Source organism: Sorghum bicolor, chromosome 7 (genome assembly GCF_000003195.3).
Source record: "Sorghum bicolor cultivar BTx623 chromosome 7, Sorghum_bicolor_NCBIv3, whole genome shotgun sequence".
NCBI classification, from domain to species: Eukaryota; Viridiplantae; Streptophyta; class Magnoliopsida; order Poales; family Poaceae; genus Sorghum; species Sorghum bicolor.
The window spans coordinates 1121129-1144029 of record NC_012876.2 but is presented as its reverse complement, the minus strand read 5'-3'; the positions used below and the strand labels follow the sequence as shown (position 1 = coordinate 1144029).

Sequence of the window (22901 nt, the reverse complement as noted above, 5' to 3'; positions counted from 1 at the left end):
TTGCAATGGAATGATGTATAAAAATTGAATATAGATTAACTAATGATAAAAATATGACCTTGAAAATCACATAAGTCTGGATTATGAGAAATGGACTCATCTTTGACAGCAAATAATGCTCCCTCGTGGAATGGTGTGCACAGGCCAAGCAAAGTATAGAAGGATCACTTAGGCCAATTTCAATGAGAGTTGAGTTTCATTTGAGTTAAATGAGTTACCACGTAGGCATGGCTGAAAGTACTGTTCGCTGATTTATCGTGAGAGAAAAATACTATTGGTTGGCAGAAAAAATATGGCTTATAAGACAAGCGAACTGACATGTTAGTGTATTTAAGAAGAGAGAAGAAATAAGTTCTCCTGGCATAGTTACCAACTCTCTATAAATCTTAAAATTAAATGCTTTTGAAACTACAAAATAAAACTCTCCATTGAGTGTAGGTGTTTTATCCCAGTTTTATTTTATTTTATATGACATGACAATCTTGGAAACAACGTCATGAAACTCACTATTAAAATTGGCCTTAGAATTTGTAAGGACAATTTTCCCTAGTTTTGCTGGCCAATCTTAATGATGTTTTATTGGAATTTTATGGACATTAAATATGGTGCTGTGGCACTGTATTAATGAAGAGAGAGGTGATAAGAGTTTCATGTGAGTAGAGAGAGTTCTATAGGGATAAAACTCTTTTACACTGTTTTCAAAATATGAAAATATTGAAAACTATAAAACATGTATTGAGGATGATCTAAGCTCTTTTTGCACCACTCGTGCTCGATCCTGTAATCTTTTTGTTACCACTTATAGTAAAGAGAAAAAATAATAGGTGGGGAATTTTCCCTGCTGATTGTTAAAAAAAAATCACACCAAGTCATACTTTCCTTATTAGTGGCAAACCCATAGCCCGATGACCCTACACCCTCGTCCGGCCCTAGCGTCACACGCACTTAACCCTTCGTCACAGCACCCTAGTTCTTATTTAGATATTGTCGGATTTACTCCATCTATATATATTGGGATAAATTAGAATCCGATTACATATGAACAAGACATTAGTTGACAGTTTTTTTTAGGAAACAGTAGTCGAAAGCTTCAAATCACATGATGTGATCAGTGTCTTGAGTCTCGCACTCGCTCCAGCTCAATTTCAATTCTGGATCCGCTACTACTTCTTGTATACTCCCTCCGTCCACGAAAGAATCAATTCCTAGGATCCGTGCCAGTCAAATTTTTTAAAGTTTAACTAACTATATAGAAAAGAGTAACAACATCTATAATATAAAATGCACATTATATGAAAATATATTCTATGATGAATCTAATAATACTAATTTGATACTATAAATCTTAGCATTTTTTTCTAGAAATTTGGTCAAAGTTTAAAAAGTTTGACTTAGGACAACTCTAGAAATTGACTCTTTCGTGGACGGAGGGAGTATATTCTAGATGGGATGTAGCATATGTATTTGAGTACAATTTTGTGCAAACAGGCCCTGAACACACGCGGCTTTCCAAGAAAGCAGCTGCCACATATGGAGGGCGCGATGGGCTGCGGTGTTGTCCATGTCGTCTCCCAGCGCATGGTGCGCCCGTCCACGTCGCCGCCGACGGTGAAGGGGAACGGTTGCCATGGTCCCAAGGCGGAGGAGGAGGATTCCGAGGTGATCCACTTGACGCCGTGGGACATACGCCTGATCAGCGTCGACTACATCCAGAAGGGCATCCTGCTGCCCAAGCCTCCATCATCCGTGGGCGGCGACGACAACGACCTCGTCAACGCCCTCCAGTCCTCGTTCGCCCGCGCCCTGCGGCTTTTCTACCCGTTCGCCGGCAGGCTCGCCTCCGAGGAGCGCGGCGACGACGGGACCGTGTCCGTGTTCTTGCGGTGCACCGGCGAGGGCGCCGAGTTCGTGCACGCGGTGGCGCCAGAGGTCGCCGTCGCCGATATCGTGTCCTCGCTGTACACGCCGCCAGTGGTCTGGGAGTTCTTCCCATTAAGCCTGGTTCTTGGCGCGGACGCCGCCATCGAGGGGCTTCCCGTGCTGGCCGTCAAGGTCACCGTGCTCGCCGATGGCGTCTTCATCGGCATGACATTGAACCACTCTGTCGGCGACGGCACCGCATTCTGGCACTTCTTCAACACCTGGTCGGAGATCAACCGCGCCGCCGCCGGCGTTGGCAGCAGTGCCGACCTACAGGACGATCTGTCCACGCCGCCGCCGGTGTTCGAGAGATGGTTCCTCGAGACATGTCCGGTGCCGATCCCCATGCCATTCCGCAAGCTGGAGCACATCGTGCGGCGGTTCGAGCGCACGGCGGTGAAGGAGTGCTTCTTCACCTTCCCGGCGGCGAGCGTCAAGAAGCTCAAGGCGCGCGCGAACGACGAGATGGCGGCCGGCGGCGCCACGGCCGCCACCATCTCGTCGCTGCAGGCGGTCCTGGCGCACTTCTGGCGCGCCGTGTGCCGGGCCCGGCGCCTCACCCCAGAGCAAAGCACGTTCTACTCGGTGGTCGTCGGGTGCCGCGGCCGCGTGAACGGCATACCGCTCGGCTACCTCGGCAACGCCTTGGTGTTCGGCAAGGCGGAGGCCACCGCCGGCGAGATCGAGGAGAAGGGGCTGGGCTGGACGGCGTGGCTGCTGAACCGCGCCGTGGCGTCGTTCGACGAGGCGACCATGAGGGAGTCGCTGGAGCGGTGGGTCCGGCGGCCGGACTTCACGTATATGGACAACCTGTCCTCTGCCGGCACGGCGCTGGTCACCGGGAGCTCGCCGAGGTTCGACGTGTTCGGGAACGACTTCGGGTGGGGGAAGCCGCTGGCCGTCCGGAGCGGCTCCGGGAACAAGGCGGACGGCAAGGCCACGGTGTTCGAGGGGCCGGAGCGGGGAGGGAGTATATCGCTAGAGGTGTGCATCGCGCCGGACGCGCTTGAGAGGCTCGTCGCCGACCAGGAGTTCATGGACGCGGTGACCACACCACCGGCGGCGTGATGAGGCCGGTTGTTGCGTGATAGACACTGTGCATTAATTACTCAGTTGACAATTTGTCGCATGTGCATGTATGCCGGCTCGCCACCATAGAATCAGCTCGTGGTTTGTTAATTATTTATTAGTTTGCCTAGTTATGAAAGTCAACCATTTTTTGTTTAGGATTTCTCTCTATTGGAGTCAAACGATTTGAAATTGTTAAGTTATTTTTCGTGCATTAATGAAGTTATCAAGTCAAACGATTTGGGATGTATATGCAGGAATTTTGTCCTCTAGTAGTGCATATGCATCTTAAATTTGTTATTTTCATATGATTTTTCATATATTAATTTTGAATCTTAATTTTTTTTTTTTGCAAAAATGTACATCCACAGATGCATTGTGGATGTGCATAGTTTCAGTTGTTTCAAAAACTCCTAGATATGTTTTTATTCTATTCACGATTTCATCGAGTTAGATGGTTTGCACTGAGTATTTTTCCTGATTAATGTGTATGTCAACAGTCCTATTAAGTGCATTTGATGTTCTTAAGGAAATATTTGTGCTATGTATAACAAATATTACCATTTATAGAGCGAATGTGTGATATAACAACTTTATTCGAGGGTTGGGGGTGTCGGAGCTTGGTATTTTTGCTTTGTTTGAGCATAGATGACCAAAATATAATAAATGTAAACCTTGATTGAGGATTATGATCGATTAGATAAATAAGTAACTAAAAATGTTGAGAAAACAGTATTTGTGCTATGTATAACAAATATTACCATTTATAGAGCGAATGTGTGATATAACAACTTTATTCGAGGGTTGGGGGTGTCGGAGCTTGGTATTTTTGCTTTGTTTGAGCATAGATGACCAAAATATAATAAATGTAAACCTTGATTGAGGATTATGATCGATTAGATAAATAAGTAACTTTTTTTTCGAGACCACGCCGAGCGGCGCGTTTTTCATTAAGCAGAAAAGAGTTTGGTACAGCAGAGGAAACGGGGTAGCGGTAACGACAGATTACCCAAACCCTGCAGAGAAAACCCTAGACACCCGAGCAAGGCGCCGGCCTAACACAAAAGTAAAGAGGAAAGGCTGGAGAAGATGCAGAGCAGGTGCCGGCGCCCTCAAGCCGTGGAGAGCAAAAACGCCAGCTGCCGGCACCCTGCGGAGACCCAGGTGTCGCCTTCGCTGCCAATCGCCTGAGCTAGCTCCAACGGCGAAGAGCGACCACCATTGAAGGTCGAAACATGATGAACTCGCAAAGTAGATGATGAACTCGAAACATGAACTTTGCAATATTAGAAAAGCAATGTAGTAGTCCCCAAAGCCAAAACTATTAGCATATTTGGTTTCCTCCTCAACTCGCATATGCCAGCCAGGCTAGGCAGGGATACCCTCAACACATGCAATTACTTTTGGTTTAGAATCGGAGCTTTAGAGTATTTGTTTGGTTGGGTGCACCAGGATACATCATATCAAATTGGAATTAAAAAACAAGTACTAAGATACTATTTATTTTGTTTGAATCAAATGTATACTAATTAATTTTATGATATTAACCTTAATCTACTTTAAAATATACTAATGCTCCTTACAAATTATCTTGCCAAAATGGATATAACTTGAATTCATTAAAATATAACCAACGTACTCTCTTGTGTTATATTGTTATATTATCGGTAGTTCCTAATACACATAATAACATCATCAACCAGAGACACAGCAAAATCAAACACTTAATAATTTTTGCAGAATTTCAACGACACTTCTTTAAGTTTTCTTATTTCCACACTATGCAAAAGTGAGTTGGAGGTCGATTCAAATAGCGGTCAGATGACAATTAATCTCGAACTGGCAATGGAGCTTTTTTTTTCAAAAGTTGGTTACACAATGAAAACTCAAAGATTCGGTGGCTGTGTCTAGCTAGTGTGCTATGCTAGCAGATTTTTTTTTAAAATCAAAGGCATTGCCTGGCTTTATTGAAAGCGTAACGATCCACACAGAATCCGCTGGGGAGACCAGCTTACAGATTACCTTTCAAACAATCTTCAAAGAGTGTACAGACAGAAACAACAAACTCTAGTAGACCTCTAGCAACAGCAAGCACTAGCTAAGAACCCAAACAACAAATAAAAGAGAGACATGGCGACAGGGACACCAAATTACATACCATTGGCACTCGCCGTGATCAACTGAAGCATGTCTTGTGTCATAGGCTTGAGCTTCGGCTTCAACAGTGGGATCCATGTCTTCAACAGCGAAATGGTCCTAGCAGGAAAATTTAGCGGAGTCGTGATGATATTATTTTTCATAGACTGACGACACATTATCGGACCACTAAGATCAGATAAATATTTTACAATGTGGACATGTGGTCTCAAATGGTTTGAGCGTTGCCTTGTTCAGAGTCCAACCTCAAGCTGGCTGCTAGGTCTCGTGTAGCGATGAACACGAAATGTCTGCAAGTGAAATTTGGGGATATATATATAGATGCTGTCTACCGGAAAGTTCTAAAGTGTACTTATCATAGAGAAAACTTGGTCATGACTACCTATAAGCAGCTGATGATCGATGGCATTTGCTGCAATATATACAATCTGTTGCATTGGTCCTGGTCCACCTTTGACAACAAGCTAAGCCGCCGCATATGCTTAGCTTTTATTTCAGAGTTGTTGACTGGATGCTGGTGCAGATTGATCGACAAGACACTAACAACTACAGTTGCTATTGGCTTTGCAGCCAGCATGGTCGTCTACGCTAAGCCGTGCGTTTACAGATTATATTGCGTGTATATGCACGTGCATGCGCAATTCCTCTTTTCCGGCTGCAAAATACTAGTAGGATCAGAGCGCTGAACGCTTCGTTGTTCGTTCATGAGGTAACCTACCGGCTGCATGCATGCATTGTCAAGCTGTACAGTCAGATTCAGACAAGTTCAGTGTTGAGAAGTTGAGAGCTTGACGTCTTGACATCTCAGGCTCGGCTAGAGATCAGCCTGCGACATATATATATATATATATATATAGAGAGAGAGAGAGAGATACAGTCCCATGAAGATGAAGCAGCACTGTAGTACTCGTAAGTAGTAACAGCAATATTTCAGCATGCATGCTGCAATAATAATGCTCATCAGTCGTGTTATGTTGTCAACGATCGAGCAGCATCGGCCGGAGAATAATATAAATCCATGTGTGAACTTGCTTGACTTGTAGCCAGCGAACACATCAACAACAACACCATCGACAACGATGCAGCCGTCGACATTGTCACTTACTCACTTGTCGCGTGCAAGCAAAGCTCGGTTGTGACTTGTGAGGAGGGTACGACCAGCGTTCAAGCGGAGGGTGGGAAATCGCGTTACAAAGGTCTGTGGGCTGGATTGGCAGTAAACTCTAGGCCCATGTAACAGAAGCCCACATCGGCCCCTATGTGCCACGCCGGCGGTGTGAGTTGATGACCGTGCGTTATACTAAGAAGAGGTTTTTACTGCTACTATAAAAGTTGATAATTACTTATAAGTTATTAAAAAATTTGAGCTCTTATAGGTACCATTGCTCTAAACTTTTTTTTACTTCATACTCTTTCCGTCACATTTGGCTCTAACGGTGTCAAACCGTGAGTGTGAAAAAGTTAAAAATATCCTCAAGACTGAATATGTAATTATTTTTTTTGAGCATCTTAATGACCTCAAATAAAAAAACTCAAAACTACAAAGTTATAGATCTCGACAATATCTATAATTTTTGTATAAAAATTATTTTCATTAAATTCCATATAAAACATATATGATTTGATATGATTAATATATCTTAGAAAAAAGATATTTTTTATACAAAATCAAATAAAAAATATTTTTTATATAAATATTTTAGATCTCGATGGGACCTACGAATTTCTAGTTTTGAGGTTTTCATTTTAGATCATTAAGATGCTCAAAAATATTAATTGGATATTTAGACATGAGGGTATTTTTGACTTTTCATAACCTATAGTTTAACACCGTTAGAGTCAAATCTAACGGAAGTGGCGTAGAGGGTAAAAGAGTTCGGAGCAGTGGCACCTGTGAGAGCTCAACTTTACCAACTCTTATAACGACACACATGTAAAAACCTCCAGACACTTTCACTTATGCCTAAACCTGTGAATTTCCACCAGCCTTCTGTCTTCATGCCCTCAAGGTGTTTGCTCCGATTCCACCCAACATGAATTTGTTTTTTTTAACAAGGGTAAGCTCCAAAAAAAAACAGTACATAGTTTTAGTTTTAGACATCTGCTGGGGATTCCAGCTTACATGAATGAAAGAACCAAACATACTCAAAGAGAGCACCTAGAGCAGCAGAACGAGCAAGTCCACGAAAACAGAAGAGCCTTACCAACCAACTAAGTACTCCGTAAGAGGGAAAGACTGAAGCGATACTACAAGACAACCTCCACGATCAAATTCTATCCAAACTCCTGTAGCCAGCTTTTCATCGTCTTCATCTGATCATCCAAAAACTTGGCATCCTGGTGTTTCAACAGAACGTGCCACCGTACCTCTGTAAAAAGGAGAAAAATTTGAGAAAAAAAATCATTAGGAGCCCCTTGGAAACTTATGTTCTATCCGTAGCAGCCATGTTCCATTCCGGGAATGGGAACAAAAATTTGGGGTATCATTGTACAACGTGGGAACGGGAATATTCGCATTTTCGGAATGTAGACGTTCATGGAACGTGGAACATGGGAACAAGAACGTGGGTCATGTTTCCGCTTTCTATCCCCATTTTATTTCGAATATTCCATAGACCCCATAAAATGGTAGCAAAGATGAACAGTTTTATATGATAATCTTGGCAGCCTAGAGGAATCCAGTTATCTATTATATCATCCATACTAGTTGGAACTCTATCCCACCCCACCCCAAAGCCTCCTTTAAACAAAACCAAATACTTCTAGTGGCATGGCAGTTAAAGAAAAATGTGATCTTCATTCTCTACCCTGCATAGACAGCAAAGTTTGCTGCCCGTCCATTCCTTCCTACTCGGATTGTAACCTGTCTGCAGTCTTTTCTGAGAGACCATCCACATAACTCTATCCCAACATGAATTTGCTATTTCCAGCAATTGTGAGGACTCAGGAGGCTTGAGTTCCTACTCTTTAATGTCCATCTCCTTGCAAAGATAGCATTTCATTAAAACTGTTAAGTTTTATTGGACTGCATGCTAAAATCCAATTGCAAATTATTGCATATTTGTAAATATTGCTTCAAAAGTTTGAATGGCCATGCTTAGCAAAGCCATCAATACACTTCAGATGGTATATGTATATATGTATTATTCACCTTTCTTCCTCAAATGAGGTCCTAATTGATGTGTATAGACATATTTATGCAGATTTGACTTACATAGGCATTTTTAATACTGTCAGTAGATTTTTTTAAAATGCTCTGCTGCAAATAGAGATTTTTAATTTAATGCAGAGCAATAGGTACATTGTTAATGTGAAGATTAAAAGCATTGTCCTTGCGAGCCAACAATCGTGGTGGTACTTTATTGGGCTGCAAACAGTGATACTCCTACCTACACTTCCATGAATGGAGTTTTGACAGCAGAATGGAGATTGCTATGCACATTCCCCCTTCTCAGCACAACAGTGCTCCGCTAAGATCTAATACTGTTATAGGATACTGAAACATATCCAATTGGGTATACAGACTATCATATCATCACAGCTATGATGTTATAAAACTATGAAAGATCAAAGATCAGTGTAGTTTCATTGCCTCATATTCCCTCAATCACCATGTTCCCAAACTTGCGTTCCACATACCACATATAGGCAAAAGAAGCGTCCACTTAGTGGATCACACATTGAGTTAGTGCAATGTTAAAAACACAAAGACATGGCTGTGACGTGAATCGGATGATGTACCTTATTAACTTCAGTCTCTGGTGTACATCACTTCCCTCGTAACCATCTATACCACGTCTTAAGCGAGGCGATATGGTAAAAAGTGGTATCAATTTCCTCCTCAATGAGCTTCTGCAGTCTCTCTTTAACCTTATCATCACTGGTGAAGCTCAAAAACATGGCCTTGGCCAGTTTGTTCAGCTCTGCCTCCATATAAGCTCTGCCATCTGCGACGATGTAAAGTATGGCAGTGATGAGCAAAACACAGAAAACTGAAGCAACGGCAGACATAATCCTCCAAAGAAATCGCTTCATGCCCATCATATCCATATCCCTGTCAAGCATGAAAAAGTATAATTTTTTTTAATTCGTTACCCAAAAATCACCCCCTGTCATTGTTTGAAGAAACGGAACTTACAGTTTTTGATGAAGCTGATTGATCCCGTCAAGAACAGCATCAAGCTTTTGGTGGAGGGACGCATCGTTGAGGGAGGAGGGATCGTTGAGGGAGGGAGACGGTTTGTTGGAGACGTAGCACAAGGCAGCACCGGCGGCGGGCTTGTAGCAGGTGAGGAGGCCTGCCAAGGCGGCACCTTTGAGATGGCCTGGCGGCCCCTGCTCGGCGGGCTTGGCGAAGTTGGCGCGGGACGGCGGAAACCTGCCCACCGTCCTCGTGGCGCCCGGCAGCGAGGCCCGGACCAGCCCCACGCCGCCGCCGCTACGAATCGTCGTCGGAGCCCTCCCGGCGCGCGGCAGCGAGACCCGGAGCAGCAGCCCCACGCCGCCGCCGCTACGAACCGTGGCCGGGGCCCTCCCGTAGCCCGGCAGCGAGACCCGGACCAGCCCCACGCCGCGGCCGCTACGAACCGTCGTCGGGATCATCTCAGCCGGATTTGCAGCCGTAGGTTGGGTTGCGCCTCCGGCTCGACGGAAGCTGTGAGTGGCGCAATGGGGTTTTAGGGAGGGATGGGGAGGGGAGAATGGGGTGCGTGGTGGTGGTGGACTGTTGGTGGAGGGGGTTTTTAGGGAGGGATGGGCCGATGGGGTGCGTGGTGGATCAAGATGGCAACGGGCCCCGATACCCGATACCCAATGAGGATTTCATCCATTAAGGGATGAAAATGAGTTATTTTTTATCCCCGCGGGGAGCTTAACGGGCGAAATCCATCCCCCGTCGGGTGAGCCGGGGAAGGGAGCGTTCTCTGGGTCCCCGTCCCTAAACCCTAAACCCTAAAACCCTAACCCTAAACCCTTAACCCTTAACCCTAAACCCTAAACCCCCGTCACCCGTCGCGGCTCCCCAGCAGGCCTAAAGAAGCCCACAAAAATAAAATGGCCCAACTCATAACAACCATATAAAAAGGATCTCAAACCCTAGCATGTACTTCTCCATTCAGTCCAGCCGCCGTCGCTGGTTCCCCCTCCTCCCTCTCTGCTCCCTCTCTGCTCCTCCCCCTCCTCCCTCGCGACCTCCCTCTCCGACTCTCCACCCAGAAGGAGCAAGGCGTGACCGTCGGCGCTCCTCCCTCTCTGCTCCACGCTCGCAGTCGCAACCCTCTTCCTTCTCCATGCGCGACCCCTGCGCTCCTCGCCTCCTCTACTATTGCTGCGACCCTTGGCGCCTACGGAACTTCCGATCTCCATGAGTGATGGCCGTGAGGTCGTGAAGCACCTCTTCGGCTCTTCCTCAGTTCCTCCATGAGCGCCGGGCCAGTACAGAAATCAAGTTATTGACGGATCTAAGAAAGGGATCCAAGGGCGGCTGCAGTGTTGTTATGTCCAATTTTTCTTTCTTTTCATGATGTATTGATGTTGGATGCCTTGTGTTTATCGGGGACGGGAACCCCATCGGGGCTGTGATACCCGTGCGGGGACGGGGACCCCACGAGCGGGGACAGGGACAGGGAGCGGGGGATTTTCCTACTAACGGGGACCAAAACGTTCTGGCCAAATCCGTCGGGGATAGCCCCGTTGCCATGCATAGTGGTGGAGTCTTAGACCTTTTTACCTATGTGCCATTATAAAAGATAGAAATGATCTACGTACCATTAAAAATTTAAAAAGTCTATAAATATCCTTTATTTGAAGTTTTTTTACCTGTGTGCCACTTCTGTTAATTTTGCATGTAACGGTACTTAAAGTCTAGTGAAAAATATGATTTTGCCCTCAATTATAAATACATCAAAAAATTCATTCTCTCCTCTAGTGCCACTGTAACTTTCTGCGATTCAAAAAACTTCACTTTTTTATGTTTATCATTATGAAAAAAATCACTGTAACAACTTGTATGTGTGCATGTAAATTTTTTAATAACTATAATAAATTTGAAATTTTGGGATATTCACTATAATGAATATTTTCGTTGCATTTCAAATTATTATAATTATTAAAAAATTTCATATGTACACATACAAGTTGTTACAGGCAAAAGTGAAGTTTTTCTAATCACACATGAAAGAATGAAACTTTTAGTGCGTTTTATAACTGAAGGTAAAAGCGTCTTTCTACTAGACTTTAACTGCCGTTAGCAGCAAAATTGACGGAAGTGGCGTACAGGTAAAAGAAACTTCGCACAAGGGGTACCGAGGAACTTTTCAAAACTTCAATGGTATGTATGTCATTTTGATCTTTTATAATGGCACATAGGTAAAAGGCTCTATAATCTACTTAGGCCTTGTTTAGATTAATTTTTTTTGGATTTTGACACTGTAACACTTTCATTTTTATTTGACAAACATTGTCCAATCATGAATTAACTAGGCTTAAAAGATCCGTCTCACAATTTACAGGTAAACTGTGTAATTATTTTTTGTTTTCATCTAGCCACAAGATTCGATGTGACGAGGACTCTTAAAAAGCTTTTGGCTTTTGGGGTGAACTAAACAAGGCCTTACTAAATTAATAAATCTAACAAGTTAATAAAAGAAGTAGCAGCCTCAAATTTTATCCTTCGATCTACAACAGTTCTCTATAATAGCTTTCAACAATTAAAGTAAAGCTCATATCTATTTTCGCTAGATGATCTTTTTTCCCCTTCATCGAGGAGCATTGCTGCCGCCTGTACATGCATCGTAGCTGCCCGGCGAAAATAAATTGTTAGTGTAGTTGTGACTTGCATATATATGTTGTTAATTGTTATACTAGTAAAACTAATGAACAATTAGTGAAAATAGTGAAATGTTTTAGCATTTGGTGAAAATGTTGATGAAAATGAGTTGTTGTCAGCTTGATAGACCGTGGGTTGACACGGCATGGCGTGCTTGACAGGCCACAACACGACACAAAAACCAATCCACGGGCCGTGCCTTGGGCTGAAGTCCATGCATAAAGCTTGCATAGGCACGATGACCCGTAACGGCCCGACAACCTGCGACACGACATGGCACGATGTCGGGCCATGTCGGCCTAACACTGCGCGTTGGACATATATACATGGGGACGCGGCGGAGCAGAGCGACGGCCACGAACCAGAGCTGCTGAGACAACGGGGTTGCGGGAGCATAAGAGGACCCAGCATGGTGATGTTGGAGTGCAGGCGCAGCGCGTCACTGCCCAAGGACATGAACCCTTTGGAGAACAAAGCTATTACGGTCTGTGTTGTCGCTGCAACACAACACCTATGCCCAAGCTGCACCACAACCTCTGTAGCTCTGTCAGAAGCGAGCCAAGACACATAAGGAAGTCAGCTTTGAGCTAGAGCTCCTAGAGGCGCTCGTGGCGGAAGATGAGGGAGCAAAAGCTCTACACTAATAGTGTGCGGCATCGGACATGATGCCCATGGGACCCTGTGGTTGTCGCACTGATTCGCACACCCATCCACATTCGACATGCTCGCGATCAACCCACTCCACGATGGCATCCACGTGGACCTGCTCTGCTTCATGTGGCGAAGGGGGCACTACACTTTGTCGGCCGCACCTTGAAGCGTGGGTACCTACTCCACGGCCCACCGGGCATCAGCAAAACCAGCCTCATCACGGCCATCATCAAACCTCCTCGAGTTCGACATCTATGACCTAGAGATTACCATGGTGCAATCCAACAACGAGAAGTAGAGCAATGCCGTCACCATCGCGGTGGCATTTGCGATTAGGAGAAGGTAATTCGATACCTGACAGTGGAGAGGGCAACGCCCACAGCGGAGCGGAGTAGTGGCGTCGTTGTCACGGTGGCGTTTGCGGTTAGGAGCAAGGAAGGGTAAACTTGTGAAAATAAATAAATATAGGGGGTCTTCTATAAATATAAATATAAAACAAAGAGGTATGGACTATTTGTGCACCACTTATCAAGACTAGTATAATACCCGTGCTAACGCTACGACTTAATTTTGGGATGCTTCTAAAAACAAAAATTATAGTTCGGAAATATTTTTTCATGTAACAAGGCATAATAGAGTTGTTTGTCGTATTATGAGCATCTATGTTACATTTTGTCTAACTCTTTAATCATGTATTAGACATCTTCAGGGATGTTGTCGAAACATTTGTTTGCTTTGCTCGCCAAAATGTCCGCCAAAAATTCCATCCTCAGCGAAGTTGAGCGTTGTGCATGGCAAATGATAATTAATTATTATTTATTTCTGTATTGTAAGATATGTATTGTTATAGGAGAGCATATGCTATGAAAACCAACTAGCTATGCAAACTTTAATTAAGCACACACGATTCTAATCCGATGGCTTCTAGTGAAGGTGGGACAATTAAGCACTTAAACCCTCCCACCAATCCAATCTTATTTTTTTCAACTCACCCAGACAGCGATCGCTCCGTTCGCCTCCTGTAGGACGCCGCCGCTGCCGTCCTCACGCAGCAGCAAACATCAGTCACCATTTGAGACCAATTCTTCCCTGGTATGTTTGAACGTGAACATTGATGGCCATTTTATTTATTTTTTTCAATTTATAAGAAAAAATGAGAGATAAAAAAGAAGATTTGAACATAGTTATATAGATATAGGTTAGATGGATGATAAGTTATTCAAGATTTTAGTTATCAACGAATTGGTTTATCACATAAGGATAAAGAGTTTGAACACCCATGATATATTTACTGTTTTTTACGAAATTAAGTATGAGAGAGAGAAAAAGTCAAAAGTCACGTACACAACTGAACGTCGGGATGAACAAACGAACAAAACAAAAGAAATAGGAAAAGGACGTGGACAGGAAAGTTGGAAACAACGTTGGTTTAGAAGAAAAACAAATACGGTTTCCTGACTGAGTCACGTTAGCGATCGCTGCCTGCGTGAGTTGAAAAAAAAGATTGGATTGGTAGAAGGGTTTAAGTGCTTAATTCTCCCACCTCCACTAGAAGCCATCGGATTAGAATCGTGTGCGCTTAATTAGAGTTTGCATAGCTAGTTGGTTTTCATAGCATACGCTCCCTTGTTATAGACTATATGTGCTTACGTTGTTGATTTGTGGCAAATTTTTGCCGTCCCACAACTTTATGAAGTTGTATCAAGAAAGCGTCCCAATTTTATGGACAAGAGCAGTTGTTATTGATGTGCACAATGAATGAAATTACCATTTTACTGACAAATGTGAAATGTATTACAAGTGGTTACAAGTATTTAATATTATTTGTAACCTTTGTTACAAGTGGATATTCTTGCTTCCATTTATAAATATTGCGAGTACTCACGTTATTTCCTTGTCATCTCCTTTTGTTCGTCGGACATCTCAGCTCGACGAGCCCGTAGCTGCAAGTTCCGTTCTTCCCTCGTCGTTGGGCGTTATCTAGAGAGAGAGATAGGAAATAAATAGACACTCACAAATACTATACATGTACCTTGTTTGGCATCATACCTGCGACGTTAGTCATGTCACTTAGTGCATTGGGCGTATCTCGCGGCGTCGATATTGAGTTGGAGAGGAGGCAACACCTTTTGATTTTTCAAAGGATCGCGGTTGTCCACAATAGAACAATCAGAATGCACAAATTTAGAGAGAGAAATAAATAATAACGTAGGCATAAATTTAGAGAGAGAAACAAATATTAATGCAGATAGAGAGTCAATGTTTTCAAAATCTGTAAATTTTATATATATATATATATATATATATATATATATATATGCCACAGTAATTTTTAGTATTCATGGATGTTTTCTTTTATTTGTGTGAGCAAGGTCCGGTGAACAATATACAGGTGAACCCAATATACTCGTATTGTGATGCCAAATGGTGCTTGCCGCACTCATATCACTCGGACGTCAATAGCATGGCTTGATTAGCCTTTAAATTGGCCAATGTTTCTCTAACTCTCCAATATGGGATAAACAAAAAAAGGGTAAAGTTTTTTTTTCTTTTTGAGGGCACATACTCTCACTTTAAGGAAATCGGGCCGCGTGTGTACGTACATTGGGGTTGCATGGCCCAAAAGCCCATCAATCGCAACCAATCATTTCGACAGGAGCCCAATGCAAACCCCTCACTCCTAAAGCGCCTCCCATCGCGATCTGCTGCGGTGGCTGCTGCCGGTGCCGTCCACCCTCCACCGCCCATCACTGCCTCCATCACGTCCACGTCCCCGACGCCACCTCTCAGTCTCTCACTCCTCCCTCGCCGCGCCGCCCAACGCCCACGATGCGGCACGTCCTCCTCTCGCGCTTCCTCCTCCGCCGCCAACGGGGCGGCGGCGGCGTCATCCCTACCGCCCACCACCATCACCTCCTCCGCGCCCTCTCCTCCGCCTCGTCCCCGGTCTCCTCCGATGCCGAGCTCCGCAAGTACGCGGGCTACGCGCTGCTCCTCGTTGGCTGCGGCGCCGCGACCTACTACTCCTTCCCGCTCCCCGCCGACGCGCTGCACAAGAAGGCCGTGTCGTTCCGCTACGCACCGCTGCCGGAGGACCTCCACGCCGTCGCTCCGACGGCCGACGAAGGGTTGATTTGACGCGAGGCTGAGGGTGTGTAAGGTCGTGATCATACTTCTAATATGGTCCGTTAAATCTGTAGGACATGTGCTGTGAGTCGTTGATCTTGCAGGTGAGATTTGCCTGGAGAAGATTTCAATTATAGTAGAGATTTTGAATCTAAATTTATGCACACAAACTCTACTCCTATGAGCACCTTCGAAGGACTGAGACACAAGTATCGAAATTCATGAAGTCAGCATGGCGCCTCACTGTCGACGAGAACATCGCCTACCACTAAAAACATAATGACATTAAACCATAGAATAAATCAAATATTAGCTATAGGAAGTGAAATCGCCTACGCCATCGTCCAACTGGGCCCGAACTATTTTGGGTTCTTGGGCTTTGCATAACTTCTAGCCCATTCCTTAGACTGTCTCCAATGAAACATCTATATAGGCAGCTAAATCCAAAATAAGTAGCAGGAGACCTAAATTCAGCCTTCAACAAAGTACTTATACGGGAGACCTATTTTGACCCATTTTAGATTGTCTGAAAGACATAACCCAAATATATGAGTATTCTCTCTCCTGAGTTTGTTATTGAAGAAGATGTCAAATGGGTATTGAACATTTTGCCTATAGCACTACCCTTGAATATGTCTACATGTATGTTAGGTAGCGGCCTCCTCTTGGATGACGCCTTCTTCTTTTTTTGCCACCTGATGCTCTCCAGCTTTCTGGGTGCTCTTCGTAGGACTCCGGACATTCTCCCCTCCTTAAGAACCGGCTTGACCTCAAGCGACCTCAAGCGGTGCTGCTAAAATTGCTTCTTCAGCTCGACTTCGAGTTTCCAAGTACGTAGCCATTGATGAAGACACGAGGACCATTGAATCAACACCTCATATACCAGGTAATCACCATGAGGTTTTTAGTCGGTGTTGCAAAACTCTAGCATAAAACCTGAAAGCATCATCGCTAAAGAGACCTGTAGATCAGTTGATGGGATAGCCTTCTTGAGTTGGGATACATGAAAAACAACAGGCACTGAAGTAGTATCAGGAAGAAGTAACTTGGAAGCCACCCTGCGCACTTTATCAACGACTTGCTAAGGGCCAAAATACTGGAATGAAAGTTTGTGATTGGCTCTGGTTGCCATCGAAGTTTGGTTGTAGTTTGAGGTTAACTGAATCACCCACTTCAAAGGAGCGTTCAAATCCGTGCTTATCAGCCTACAACTTCTGACGTTGTTGAGCTCTGAGTAATTGTTGCTGGAGAAGCTAAACCATAAGCTTCTTCCTCTCCTTGAGCCAGAACTGTAGATCAGAAACAGTACAAGACTGACTCTACCACATCTATACCCAAATGTCTAGGTTGTTGATCCATATTCACGCTTGCATCCCCTTCAAGAACGCAGAGAGATCGTGGATATGCTCCTGCATTCCTTGCAGCTTCTTCTGCTCTCTGGATTGGTACTGCGGGCGAAATAGATAGTCGGGTGGCGCCGCCAGACTTGATTGCTCGCCGACTGGAAGAACTCGACGGAGTTGAGTTGATGGGTCTGCTCCAAGGATCTACCGCTCTGGTACCAATTTGTCATGAACTCGACTCAGATTTCACTCCATCTCCTCTGTATGGTGTAGCAGTAATGTTTAGAACGGAGTTATGAGGTTTTTCGACTACATGATCAGGGCAATTTGCTCCTGCCGCTGCCTTCAAACACAGTCGGGCAACTAGTTCCTCCTTTGTTCGTCCCACTATGCTCTGCTCCCCTCTCTCGCTCTATACAGGAGCCGAAATCGCCTATGCCGTCATCCAGCTAAAGCACAAAGTACTATCTTTGATTGAGCTTCTTCATTCGTTGAGCCTGTTCACTTATCTGAAAATTCATGACTGAAAATACTATTCGCTGATTTATTATTAGATAAAACATAGTTGATTGACAGAAAAAAGTATGTCTTATAAAACAACTTTCTTTCCATCGATGATCTTCAACTGGAGCTCTTCCTTTGACTCTTGAAAACTTGCTGACAACCCGAGAGGTTGGTCAGCTACTGTGACCTTCTCTTTCTAAGCTTTTATTTTGATGATAGCATCCGAGTTGCTCTGTTGCAGGTTCTGCTGACAACCCAAAGGGCATTATCATAGAATAGAAGACAACATTTACCAGAGTGACAAATTCTGAAAATGAAGCTAAAGCCAGTAATTCTAGTGTCCAATTTACGACAGCACCTGCTCCACACGGCTTATATAAGTCATTTTGGAGGCGTGGGACAGAGGCCTGATCGACATGGCAGCATCAGCCAGGGGGACCTTCGTGGGTGCGCCGTGGGAGCAAGTGGCAAGATGGAGCAAGAAACAAGACTCATCTAAACTAGTAAACTTGGAAGTGGATAACAACATAGAGATGTGGCTGGTGGGCGTGACATCGACTAGGGATGACGCCTTGCTACAGATGATGGCGGTGGATGAACACAAAATGTGGAAGCTAGCAGGGGCAAAAGCCTGTAAATCCTTAGAGATTTTACTATTTAGCGAGTAATCCACATTAATGTAATCCCCTTCTCAGCAGCCTGCTGAGGAGGACCCAGTGTGCATTGCGTGCACATATGTAAAACTGCTTCCTTCTTATCAATGCATGCCGACTTGGTCGGATCTTTCAAAAAAAAAAATAACAGATACATGGTCAATCACACATGACAAACCAGTATAGCATGCCAAATATTAGACACTGAATAGGTTCTGCATACCAGAATTCAACAACATAAATAGGTTCTACCATGATTACATACTTGGCTTTACATATCATAAATAGAGTGGACCTGCAAGGCTATGCAATACAAGCCCTAGCTACTTATCTTCACCATTCGTTCTCCTACGTGCTCCAATAACAAAACCAGTTCTAGCATATTCCTCACCGAAGGCTTTCTCAAACCAATCTGCTCCCATAAGAAAACCAGCAGAAATAGGTGCAACCGTGTAGATTGCGAGGCCACAACACAAGTTAAAGCAACAGACCACATCGTTGATTGCCTCCCTATCAAAAGGATCGAGGTGAACACATTTGCACAAATGGTAGGATCGTTTCATTTTATCTAGTAAAAATCAATAAGATAGGGCTCCCAATTACCTTGAAGTTTCAGCCTTAATTTTAGCTATCTCAGCATTAACAATACTGGCTATCTTGTCATGTATCTCCACTCCCTCTTTTTCTAAAGTCGCCAACAAATGTTCAACCTGCTTCTTCGTCTTGCTAGAACGATCAGCTTTAGCTCTTTCGCCAGATCCACCCTGCTAGAATTGATTAGAGAATACAGTTGAGATGGTAATGCACAAGTAAAAACAATTGTTCATATGCATGTTAGTGGATGCTAACAAGAGAGAAAGGCTGCAAATTGGCTATGAATAATCCTTTCAAAATTCCATATATACAATCAAACTATCAAAGTTTGACAACTAGTATGTCTAAAGCTATCCAGATTGACTATATATGAATTACGAAATTTATATTGCTACACCTGTTCCTGGAGGTGATTTAATAACAGTAGAGTATACAGAGCTCTAATTATTCATGGATATAAAAGCTATAATAGTGGTTAGAGTTACATTTCAACAAGGTTACTCATGAAAAATATAACGGAAGGATGGATTTCCCCCAAGTAAATCAAACAACCATATGTCATGAATTAATTGTTCACATCACCAATTCCTTTCAGGCAGAACTAACAAATATATATCGTCAGCAATACAAAATGCTTCAGCCAGCTACTACGTCTTGACAAAATCAGACGAGCGCTACTGGTTAATATCCAACAGATCTCGTCAGAAATAGGAAGGGATGGTGAATTGCAGGCAAGGCGGATGGATCGATGGAAGGAGAGCGGACTAGGTACCTCAGAGGTGGGAGGCGTACAGTCCGCCGGCACGGGAGCCCAGATCCCCGTCTCCGACAGCATGCTCACCACCAACGTCCTCTCCACTCCTCCTAGCAATGTTTCTTTGTGAACGCGTCGATATGCTCGTGCACGTCGGAAGTGCAATTCACGATCGTGGCGTCGCGGAAGCGCGGTAGGGACAGCGACCTCGAGCAGTACCACATGCCATCCTCGTTGGTCGCATAAGGCTGCGTTCGTTTAGTGTCTATTCCTGGCAGGAATTAGGATTCGCTGTGTAAATTGCACAAGGATTTTGAGGGCATGAATCCCGAACGCAGCCTAAGGCGGCCTAGCAGTGCGTCGTGAAGCTAGCTAGAGGAGGCCGCTGAGTGAGACACAGCCGTGGTACAGGTCGTGGGTTTGCCGTGGAGCCGGCCGAGGTATAATTAATTGGTGAGGAGAGGAGAGGCGACCCTTGAGTAGGTCTAGTCCCGACAGCACGTTCGCAAGTTGTGGTTGTGGCCACCGGCCGATCGGAGCTGCGATGGCAATGTCGCCTTGCGTATAGGAGCGGCGTCGATGGTTGCGCTTGTGTGTGTAGGCATGGCTTGCTCGTCGACGACAGTGATGGACCAAAGCAGGGCAACACGGGGCTTGATTGATTGAGGCTGCCTTGCCCGATGCCCGAGAGGACGACCAAGGCTACACCGGCTCAGAGTGGAGGGGCGCGGTTCGACAGGTGATGAATAAGATGGAATTATAGCACCCGATTGAGCTGGGCGTGGTGGCGAGCAAACGCCAAGGTCGCCGAGCTTTTATTGCCAAGCTCGTTCAACAGTACTAGCAAGGGGAGGGAGAGAGACCCGAGCTGCCGACCTAGGTGGCAACTTTTCTCTCGCTAGCTGGCTATGTTCGCTTGAGCTTATCAAGCTTATTTTTCAATTATAGAATAGCATTTTTCTTCAACATCAGGTAATAAACAGCCAGCCGAACAGAGCAGTTCTATCATACATGATTACATGCATACTTGGTTTTACATATCATAAATAGAGTGGACCTTCAACGCTATGCAGGCCCTAGCTACTTATCTTCACCATTCGTTCTCCTATGTGCTCCAATAACGAAACCAGTTCTCCTAGCATATTCCTCACGGAAGGCTCTCTCAAACCAATCTGCTCCCATAAGGAAACCAACAGAAATAGTTGCAACCGTGTAGATTGCGAGGCCACAACAAGTTAAAGCAGCAGACCACATCGTTATTCCCCCTCTTTTTGACTCATTGATTGCCTCCCTATTAAAAGGATCGATGTCAACACATTTGCACAAATGGTAGGATCGTTTCATTTTATCTAGTAAAAATCAATAAGACGTAGGGCTCACAATTATTACCTTGAAGTTTCAGCTTTAATTTTAGCTATCTCAGCATCAACAATACCGGCTATCTTGTCATCTATCACCACTCCCTCTTCTTCTAAAGAGGTCAAAAAATGGTCGATCTGCTTCTTCGTCTTGCTACAACGATCAACTTTAGCTCCTTCGCCAGATCCACCCTGCTAGAACTGGTTAGAGAATACAGTTGAGATGGTAATGCACAAGTAAAAACAATTATTCATATGCATGTTAGTGGATGCTACCTCCTGTTCTAAATAGCGCGCTATAGCGGACGCTATAGCGCTATTTAGCGTTTCTCGAAGAAAACTGTCAAGCTATGAAGATTTTAACGCTAAATGATTGTTCCCGCTATTAGCGGCTAATAGCGCGCTAATTTCGCTAAATTGGGTTAGTTTAGCGCCGCTATTTGACCTTGGGCTTCATTTCCATCGGCCCAAATAGCAGGGATATGTCCTTATGTGATGTATGTTATTATTGATGTATCATGTATAAACTACGAACTTTGATGTAATAATATGTTAGTAATACTTTGAAATATCTATCTCTATTGGTATTCATAATGTTTTTATCTTTATTATATGTAAAATTACATGATGTTTGACATATTTTTTGCTCAGCCACTAAATGGCTTAGCCCGCTATTAGCGCGCTATAACTTTTTTTAGCCTTTTAGAGAGGCTGCCGCTAAGAGGCTTAGCCCGCTATTTAAAACATTGATTGCTACCAAGAGAGAAAGGCTGCAAATTGGCTACGAATAGTCCTTTCAAAATTCCATATATACAATCAAACTATCAAAAGTTTGACAACTGCTATGTCTAAAGCTATCCAGATTGACTATATATATGAATAACGAAATTTATATTACTACACCTGTTCCCGGAGGTGATTTAATAACGGTAGAGTATACAGAACTCGTATTATTTATGGATATAAAAGCTGTAGTAGTGGTTAGACTTACATTTCAACAACAACAAAAGGTTACTCAGGAAAAATATAACGGAAGGATGGATTTCCCCCAAGTAAATCAAACAACCATATATCATGAATTAATTGTTCACATCACCAATTCCTTTCAGGCAGAACTAACAAATCGTCAGCAATACAAATTGCTTCAACCAGCTACTACGTCTTGACGAAATCAGACGAGCGCTACTAGTTAATATTCAACAGATCTCGTCAGAAATAGGTAGGGATGGTGAATTGCAGGCAACGCGGATGGATCGATGGAAGGAGAGCGGACTAGGTACCTCAGAGGTGGGAGGCGTACAGTCCGCCGGCGGCAGATCACGGGGGGGCAGATCCCGCCGAAGAGTCCCAGACATGGCACCAAGGATCGGGAAGCCGGTTGGGGAGGCGTCGTCGACGAGGAAGGATTTTTTTGATTGGGGAAGCGTCGGCTAGGGTTTGGTGGCGACTGCGATTGCTTCTTGGTGGTCTGCGTTTTGCCGCTGGTTTGCGGACTCCTTTGCCTTTGTTGCCGACAACAACTCCAGTAACCGTGGGCCCAAGGCCCGGCCTCTTGGGCCTGTTGCGTCTGCACGACGAATTTTTTTTTTAAATAAGTGGCTGTTTAGTTCTCAAAAAATGTGTAAAATTTTTTCAGATTTGTTGAATTGTGGTGGCGGGTTGAAATTTTGACAATTATATATTAGGAAAAAAATAATATTTATTGATTAATATTTGACAATTATATATTAGGAAAAAATAATATTTATTAATTAATATTTGTGTGTGTGTATTAATGTATAGAAATAATCTGTGACAAAGAACAATATCGCGCCATGGTATGGCACATTGACGAGTCCTGGACAGAGACACATCGTCATCGTCAAAATTTATATTTGGCAATAATACAGGGACTCTCGGAGGGGGAAAAATCATGAACTTCTGAGGGCACTTGGGCGGCAATAGAGC

General features: G+C 44.1%; 2 protein-coding genes and 1 long non-coding RNA gene across 3 annotated transcripts; 1 reads left to right on the top strand and 2 right to left on the bottom strand.

The window, feature by feature from the left end:
• Positions 1517–3219, top strand: LOC8068550 (uncharacterized acetyltransferase At3g50280). Its single transcript, XM_002444862.2, has one exon. It carries the CDS (start codon positions 1531–1533, stop codon positions 2986–2988), a length of 1458 nt encoding a protein of 485 aa, XP_002444907.2. The 5' UTR covers positions 1517–1530; the 3' UTR covers positions 2989–3219.
• On the bottom strand, positions 7085–9551 carry LOC110436770. Its single transcript, XR_002454601.1, has 3 exons — positions 9284–9551; positions 8887–9199; positions 7085–7514 (listed from the first exon to the last, which is right to left on the bottom strand). It is a non-coding gene; the product is annotated as an uncharacterized LOC110436770 (long non-coding RNA).
• Positions 20513–22452, bottom strand: LOC110437100. The gene is made up of 3 exons (XM_021465346.1): positions 22235–22452; positions 20986–21146; positions 20513–20887 (listed from the first exon to the last, which is right to left on the bottom strand). Exons 1-3 carry the CDS (start codon positions 22307–22309, stop codon positions 20677–20679), a joined length of 447 nt encoding a protein of 148 aa, XP_021321021.1. The 5' UTR covers positions 22310–22452; the 3' UTR covers positions 20513–20676.